Source organism: Orycteropus afer, unplaced genomic scaffold (genome assembly GCF_000298275.1).
Source record: "Orycteropus afer afer isolate SDZICR_OR568_19922 unplaced genomic scaffold, OryAfe1.0 scaffold00020, whole genome shotgun sequence".
Lineage (NCBI taxonomy): Eukaryota > Metazoa > Chordata > Mammalia > Tubulidentata > Orycteropodidae > Orycteropus > Orycteropus afer.
The window spans coordinates 13,688,767-13,697,816 of record NW_006921607.1 but is presented as its reverse complement, the minus strand read 5'-3'; the positions used below and the strand labels follow the sequence as shown (position 1 = coordinate 13,697,816).

Below are 9,050 nucleotides of genomic sequence, written 5' to 3'. Positions count from 1 at the left end.
TTTCTTATCTAGTCTGCAACTCTCTGTGTCTTGATTGGTGCATTTAATCCATTGACATTCAATGTAATTATCAACAAGTATGAATTGGTTACTATCATTTTGTTATGTGTTTTTTCATGGTATTCTTGGTTTTGTTGTTCCATATAATTTTCTGTGCTGAGCTCATTATGTTTATGAATCATGTTATTATTTCCTTTGTTGTTATTGTTTTAGTATTGGCTAAATATTTGTGCTTGTCCTCTTTTATCATGATATGAAGGTTTATCATTTTTCTTTGAGGTTACCCTGTCATTTATGGTTTTCTCCCTGAGTTTACAACAGTCCATTCTATCTTGTAACTCTGTTGACTTCCTCACCATTTATAAGTTCTCTAACTAGACTGTTTTTTCCCTCTTTTTGGTTTGTAGTTGTTCTCATTTGCCAATTGATGTCTCTGGTTCCCTGTTTACAATCTTGTAAGTTTATCTTACTTTGGATACTTCTGTAGCTGTGTTGGTTTTTGGGTTCTGTTATTTTGTGTATTAATAGTTGTTTGTTGTTTGCTGTTATTGGTTCTCTGTTCAAAGGACTCCGTTGTATCTCTTGCAGGTTGGTTTGGTTTTAACAAATTCCCTTAATTTCTTACCTGGAAATGCCCTAATTTCACCATCATATTGGAGGGATAATTTTGCCAGGTATGTAATTCTTTTTTGGAAATTTTTCTCTTTCAGGTTTTTATATATACCATCCCATTGCCTTCTCACCTGCATGGCTTCTGCTGAGAAATCAGAGCTTATTCTTACTTCTTATCCTTTGTAGGTAATTTTTTGTTTTTCCCATGTTGCTTTCAGGAGTCTTTATTTGTCTTTGATTTAGTGAATTTGATGATGATATGTCTTGGTGATTTTCTTTTGAGGTCTATCCTGTTTGGGGTTCATTGGATTGATATATACTTGTCTTTCATCATACCAGGGAAGTTCTCTTCCAACAAATCTTGGACAATTTCTCAGTGGTTTTCTTCTTCTCTTCTTGTTCTGGAATTCCAATTACATGTAGGTTATTCCTTTTGATGGTATCCCACATGAACCTTGTTGTTGTTGTTAGGTGCTGTTGAGGCGGCCCCGACTCATAGCAACCCCTTGTTGGGTTTGCGACACAGTATCACTAAGGAAGTGATTGCCCACCCTTCCTTCCGACATGAACCTTAGGCTTTCTTCATTTTGTTTTGATCTTTTTTTCTGACTGATCCCTTTCCAAAGAGGTATTCAGGTATTTGTCTTCAATCTCATTAATTCTGTCTTCCATGGATTCGATTCTACTCCTTTATCCATTCAATATGTTATCTATTTCTGAAAATTTAGTATTAATCTTCTGGATTTCTATCTGAAGATTTTGTATCATTTCTCATTTTTCATTTATTTTGTCATTTTGTTCTTGTATTTTCTTCTGAAATTGTTCTAGGGTTTGTCTGTGTTTTCTTTAATTTTGTCAGTGTTTTTCCTTGATCTGTCTCTCAATCCTTTGAAGGTACCTAAATGTAATTCTTTTGAATTCCTTATCAGGGAGTTCCAATGCTGCATCTTCTTCAGGGATGTGTTCTGGGTCTATATCCTGCTCCCTTGTTTCTACCGCTTTATCTTGCTGCTTTGTGTGGACTGTGATGGTGGGTTGTCTCCGAGACATTGTGACATTGTTGTATTTAGATCTCTGCTAACTGTATGTGAAGAGCAGTTAAGGGTGAGTCAGGCTCTTCTTGGTGGTTGTTTATCATTGGCCAGTTGGTGGAGAAGGAAGTGGTGGCTCTCAATCAGTAAGTGGAGCTGCAGGAGGTGTGGGTTTGGTTGCATCATATGGGCATGGTTGCTGTCTCCCACTCAGTTAGACAAAAGCAGTGATTGAAAAACCATCAGAAAAGTAAAAGCAAGCTGACAAAAAACATACTGCATAAACACACAGGAACAATCACCAAAAAAAAAGAAAACAAACAAACAAACAACAACAAAAACAAACCCGCACTATCTGGTGAGGGGGCAATAAGAGAAAAGAGGTAGAGTAGGATAATAATGAAGAAAAAAATTGGAAAAATGCGAAAAGAAAAACAAGGAATGGGGTTAACCCCGAGAAAGAAAAAAATGCGAACTAGGAACAGGGAAGAGAGAAAAAGCTGAAAACTAGAACCTGGGAAGGGAAGAATAAGGAATAATAATAAAAAGGACAAAAAGAAAGAAAAAGAGGAAGAATAGTAATGATTTTAAAACAAACAGAAAAAAGGAAAAAAAAATTGGGGCAGGCCAGGGTGGAGCACTCAGGCTTTGTGAGAGTGACACACAGACTGTGATGGAATTCCTGATGGTCCAGAAGGTGGGTAGGAGTGAGGGATGGCTGCACCTCCATTCATCAAGAGGGTGTTAGGTATAAGAGTAACTAGGGGAATATCACATCTTTCCAGTCGTTAGAGTCCATAATGTCCTTGCGGTCCCCAGCAAGTGAAGCCTGTTCTTAGGTGCCTGGAATCTGAGAGAATGCTGTCACTTTCAATATCCAAAATGGTCAAACCACTTGTAAACATTCAAAATGGCTGTGTCCTCCTGACAGGCAAAAGTTCACAACTCAGCTGTCTCCCTCTTTGCTGCTTCTCCTTTTATTCACAGCCACCAGTGCAGTCCTCTGTGCAGCCCCTGGCTATCAAGGCCGATTTTTAGGTTAATTCTTAGGTCCTAACACCACTTGGCAATATCCAAGCTATCCATGCCATCAGGATCGCTGACAGCCCACAGCTTTGTATGTCTGTCTCCTTTTTGGTGTTTTCATGCAAGTTCTTCTACTATTTGGAGTTTTGTCTACTTTTATATCTTTCCTTTCAAAACTCAGAACTCCAGGATTATCTTCTGTATCTGTGTTAATTGGTTCCCCCTTTTTTTTGTTGAAGAGGGTCTGTGTAGTTTGTCTGCTTATTCCACCATCTTTCCAGAACCTCCTCTATGATTTGTTTTGGTACACACAATTGAATGCCTTTGAATAGTCAATAAAATAGAGGTTAACATCTTTCTGGTACTCTTTGCTTTCAGCCAAGAGCCATCTGACAACAGCGGTGATATCCCTTATTCCATGTCCTCTTCTGAATCCAGCTTGAATTTTGGGCAGTTCCCTGTCAATATACTGATATAACCATTTTTAAATTTTCTTCAGCAAAATGTTACTCGTGATATTAACAATATTGTTCAATAATAACCACATTCTGTTGAATCACCCTTCTTTGGAATGGTCAAGATATGGATCTCTTCCAGTCAGTTGGCCAGCTAGCTGTCTTCCAGATTTCTTGGTGTAAAAGAGTAAGCGCCTCCAGTGCTACATTAATTTGTTGAAACATTAATTTGTATCCCGTCAATTCTTTTTTTTTTAAATTTAATTTATTGCAATATAATTTATGTATAGTGAAATACACAAAACTAAAGTGACATGGGTCAATGCTTTTTTTTTTTTTTTTTTTTTGCAGTGTTCCCTCCCTTCCTCTCCCATCCCTGGTAACCAACAAAGAAAATTCCCTTCCATATATAAACCTTTCCTTGACTTTTTACAATAATGAACTAATACTGTATTTGTCCTTCTGTGATTGACTTCTTTCACTCAGTGTAGTGTTCTCCAAGTTCATGCATGTTATGTGGTGTTTTGCAGATTCTACATTATTCTTTAGGGTTGCACAGTATTCCATTGTATGTATGTACCTTAGTTTGGTTATCCATTCTTTTATTAATATGCATACAGGTTGTTTTCATCTTTTGCTATTGTAAATAGTGCTGCGATAAACATGGGTGTGCATATATCTGTTCTTGTACCCGCTCTCACTTCTTTGGGATATATACCTAGTAATGGGATTGCTGGGTCAAATGGTATTTCTAATTCCAGCTTTTTAAGAAATCACCATACCGTTTTCCACAGAGATTGTATCATTTTACAGTCCCACCAGCAGTGTTCTACAGGCCCAATCTCTCCACATCCTCTCCAGCATTTGTTATTTTCTGTCTTGTTGAACTTTGCCATTAGTGTTGAGTTTGTTTTGATTTCCATCTATCTGATGGCTAATGATCATGAGCAAGTCTTCTTGTATTTGCTGGCTGCCTGAATATCCTTTTTGGGAAGTGTCTATTCATGTCTTCTGCCCATTTTTAAAATTGGATTGTTAATCTTTTGTTGTTGAGGTGTTGGAGTTTTCTATAAATTTTAGAGATAAGTCTCTTGTCAGATACGTAATTATCGACCAGTATGGATCTGTAGCTGTCATTTTGTTATGTGCTTTTTTGTGATGTTGATTTCTTTGTTCCATTTAATTATCTGTGCTTAGGTAATTTTGTTTTTTAATCGTGTTATCACTTCCTTCATTGCTGTTGTTTTAGTATTTGCTAAATATTTGTATTCGTCCTCTTTTTTATTTTGATGTGAAGGTTTATCATTTCTCTTTGCGGTTACCCTGTGATTTATAATTTCTTCCCAAGTTTAGAACAGTCCATTCTATCTTGTAGTTGTCTTTACTTCCCTACCATTTAGAAGTTCTGTAACTACACAGTTTTTTTCCCTCTTTTTGGTTTGCAGTTGTCTTATTTGTCAACTGGTGTCTCTGGTTCCGTGTTTACAATCTTGTAGGTTTATTTACTTTGGATACTTCTATAAGTGGGTTGGTTTCTGGGTTATGTCATCGTGTCTGTTAATGGTTGATTGTTGTTTGTGGTTGTTGCTTCTCCATCCAAAGGACTCCCTTTAGCATCTCTTGTAAGGTTGGTCTGGTTTTAAAAAATTCCCTTAGCTTCTGCTTATCTAGAAATGTCCTAATTTCACCATCCTATTTGAGGGACAGTTTTGCCAGGTATAATTCTTGGTTGGAAATTTTTCTCTTTCAGGGTTTTATATATACCATCCCATTGTCTTCTCACATGCATGGTTTCTGCTGAGAAATCAAGATTATTCTTATTGGTTGGCCCTTGTAGGTAACTTTATTTTTCCTGTGCTGCTTTTAGGATTCTTTCCTTGTCTTTGGTTTTGGTGAGTTTGATGATGGTATGTCTTGGTGATTTTCTTTTGAGGTCTATCCTGTTTGAGGTTCGTTAGACTTCTTGAATGGATATATTCTTATCTTTCATCATATCAGGAAAATTTTTTCCAACAAATCTTCGACAATTTTTCTGTGCTTTTATTTGTCTCTTCCTGTTCTGGGATTCTGATTACATGTAGGTTATTCCTTTTGCTGGTTTCCCACATGAACCTTAGGCTTTCTTCATTTTGTTTTAATCTTTTTTCTGATTTATCCCTTTCCAAAGAAGTACTGAGGTATTTGCCTTCACTGTCACTAATTCTGTCTTCCATTGATTCAGTTCTCCTTTGCCTATTCAATATATGGTCTATTTCTGAAAATTTAGTGTTAATCTTCCAGATTTCTGTCTGTAGATTTTGTATCACTTCTAATTTTTCATTTATTTTGTCATTTTGTTCTTGTATTGTCTTTCAGAATTGTTCTAGGGTTTTCTCTGTGTTTTCCTCAATTTTGTCAGTGTTTTCCTTGATCTGTCTCACGATCCATTGAAGGTACCCAAATATAATTATTTTGAATTCCTTGTTGGAGAGTTTCAATGCTGCTTCTTCCTCAAGAATGTTTTCTGGGTTTGTATCCTGGTCCCTTGTTTCTACTACTTTATCTTGCTTCTTTGTGTGGACTGTGATGATCTCTTTTCTTTAAGACATTGTGGTGTTCTTGTATTTATGTTTAATTTGTAATTGTTTGTTGGTGTGATTCCCACAAGATTTTCTTTTTGCTTCATTTTGTTTTTATATAGGTGTGTGAGCATGGTACTGTGCTCCTCTGTTCACTATTAGTTAGCACTTAGGCACTCAGCACTTTGTGGAGGGTTGATGGAGAATGAGAGTATGTGCACAGATCCCTTTAGTGGTTTGTAAGGAGCTGTTGAGAATGGGTTGAGCTGGTATTGGCTGCTATCTATCATTCATCTGTTGGTACAAAAACAAGTGGTGACCTTTACTTGGTGGGGCTGCAGGGAGTGCAGTTATGATTGAGTTGTGTTAGAACAGTTGCTATCTTCCACTCAGACAAGAAAAATTTAAAAACCATATATGTATATCTATATCTATATCTATATATATATAAACAAGAGAACAAAAAGGTCAAACTGCATAAACAAACAGGAAAAAAGTTTTAAAATATATTAAAAAGAATAAAACAAAGATATTGAGAAAAAGAGAAGAAAACCCCCTATATCTGGGGGAGGAGGAATGAGAAAGAAGAGCAAGAGTAAAATAATAGTAAAGAAAAAAATGAGAAAACTGCAAAAGAAAATCTGATATGGGAAAGAGAAAGGAAAAGGAAGAAAAGCGGAAGATAAAAAGAATGATTTAAAAAACAAACAAAAACAAAACAGTGGGGGGCCAGGTAGGTGGGGGATGGCCATACCTCTGTTCACCAAGAGGGTATGGGATGTAAGAGTAACAAGGGGAATATTGTACCTTGCTAGTTCTCAGCCTCCAGTGTGGTTGTCCTCAGCAAGTGAACTCTATCTTAGGTTGCTGGCCAGGTAAGAATGCCACATGGCTACGCCCTCCACTTGCAAATTCCCCAAATGGCTGTGCCCTCAGGACAGTTCCTGGCAATCTCCTTCTTTGCTGTTTTCCTTTCTGATTGTCGAGCATTAATGCAGTCCTTGCCCATGCAGTCCTTAGTGAGCAGAGCCGATTCTTAGGTTGCTACTGGGAAATATTCAAAATGGTTGTACTTTCAGGATAGCTAGCAGTCCATAGCTCTATTTGTCTTCTTACTCATTATTTTCATTCAGGTTTTTCTATTGTTGTTGTTAGGTGCCACTGAGTACCAACTCATAGTGACTCTATGCACAGCAGAATGAAATATTGCTCGGTCCTGTGCCAGCCTCATTATCCTTGTTATACCTTAGCCCATTGTTGTAGCCACTGTGTCAATCCGTATCATTGAAGACCTTCACCTTTTTTATTGACCCTCCCCTTTACCAAGCATGATACCCTTCTCCAGAGAATGGTTCCTTCTGACAACATGACCAAAGTAGGTAAGACAAAGTCTGGCCATTCTTGCTTCCAAGGAGCATTCCGGCTGCACTTCTTCCAGGACAGACAAGGACTAACAAATCTGTTCTTCTACTAGTTGGTATTTAACCCACTTCTTTTTTCAAAAAATTTTATTGTGATTTGTATGAAAGTTTACAGAGCAAATTCATTTTCCATAAAGCAGCTCACATATGCTTTGTCCCATGACATTGACTGCACTTTACCACAGTGTGAGAGCTCCCCCTTCCACTTCCTCCCCATAGTTAACTCTTCCCTGTGTCCTTCCTTCCCATGCATTCTGGCCCCCCAAGCTGTCTCCCTGCTCATACAGAACCCTTTTATTCTCCTATGATTGATCTCTCCAAGGAGTGTATCTACCTAATGTAAATGTTCAGCTCATATGCCTGTCTTTCGTTTGGCTAGAAGCCACTGTATTTAACCCACTTCGTTATCCTTATCTTCAAAGCGCAGGGTTCCAGTATCATCTTCTGTCTCGGTTTCAATTGGTTTCTCATTGCTGTGTTGAAGATGGTCTATGTAGCTTGTCTGCCTATTCTGCCATCTTGCTGGAACTCCTATTTTCTTCTTTATACTTCTATTTTTTTCAGACTTCCTATGATAAATAAATATTTTTATTAACCAGGAAAGAGAATGTTAATACACAAAAAGATTTCATTCTTTTAATAGAACTTGCATTTTAATAGAAAACCTTACCCAAAAACCAAACTCACTGCCATCGAGTTGATTGCAACTCATAGCAACCCCTCCTTGGGTTTCCAAGGCAGTATCTCTATGGAAGTAGATTGCCCAGTCTTCCTTCCGAGGAGTGGCTGGTGGACTTGAACCACCAGCCTTCTGGTTAGCAGTCAAGTGCCTTAGGCACTATACCACCATAGCTCCTTAGAAAACCTTAGAGACTCAAAATAATGAATCTTTATGACATCAGGAGAGCCTTTAGGAAGCTTAATCAGGCAACAGTGTATAGGGTGCATAGGTGGGGAAAGCCATCATTGAGCAATTAGTAGTCCAGCTGGGTGGCGAAATGAGGTCCCAAATCAAAGCAGGGCCAGTGGGCAAGGAACTTTACTGAAATTCTTCTCTCATTCATTCATGCCTTATAATTAAAGACTGGTATTGGACTAAATGAAATATCAAACGTTAAAAACATTCCAGGAAGTTTTTCAAAAGCCTTTTACAGTCATTAAATTGCATTGTATTGTATAATGTGTTTTTATCATTTTCCCACAAATTCAGGGTGAATTTGAGAAGCTGACATTCCTAAGATCTTTGTCTTGTCTCAGTCGAACTTTAACTTATGATGAAAACACAGAATCATTCATTAAAAGCCACATAACAGACATTGTGCGTATCCTAAATGTAAGTATTATGACCTTGTTACAACTTATTGGGACTATGTAAGTTCATTGTCTTGGCCAACAAGTTTTTTAGTGGCTTCACCTATGTCGTCAATTCCTTTTGCCTCTTCTTGTATCAGTGTCTCTGCATGGAGAAGGAATACTCAGAGGTACCTTACTAAGTCACTCTTGCAAACCAATTAAGAGTAGACAGATAAGGAGTAGCATTTAAGTTTCTTTGTAAGGCCAATACTACATTCTCATTAGTCCATCAGTAATTTTAAGGCAGGCTCTAGGCTAAAATGCCTAGATTCATGTCCCAGCCCTGCCTCTTTCTAGCTATGTGACTTAACTTTTCAGTGCCTCAGTTTCTTCATCTATAAAATAAGAATAATAGTCCTAAGATAGGCATATGAGTTGAACATTTACCCGAGGTAGATACACTCCTTGGAGAGAACAATCATGGGAGAAAGAAGGGCTGCATATGCACTGGGAGACAGCTCAGAGGGCAGGAGTGCATGGAGGGATGGACGCAGTGCAAAAACGGCAAGGAGGCCACATGTTCTGACCTCCTCTAATCTCACAAGAGGAAGACAGGGTTACCAGCAGTAACCCAAGGCCTATTACTGCAAGGCC

At 37.9% G+C, this 9,050-nt stretch overlaps 1 protein-coding gene across 1 annotated transcript in view; it reads left to right on the top strand.

Annotated features, from left to right (window-relative positions):
* The window catches only part of MROH8 (maestro heat like repeat family member 8), a 116,583-nt gene that overhangs the window by 38,112 nt on the left and 69,421 nt on the right, over positions 1-9,050 (top strand). Inside the window, exon 4 of the mRNA XM_042783607.1 lies at positions 8,314-8,436. Coding sequence (XP_042639541.1) covers positions 8,314-8,436 — 123 coding nt within the window. The remainder of the gene's footprint in view (positions 1-8,313; positions 8,437-9,050) is intronic.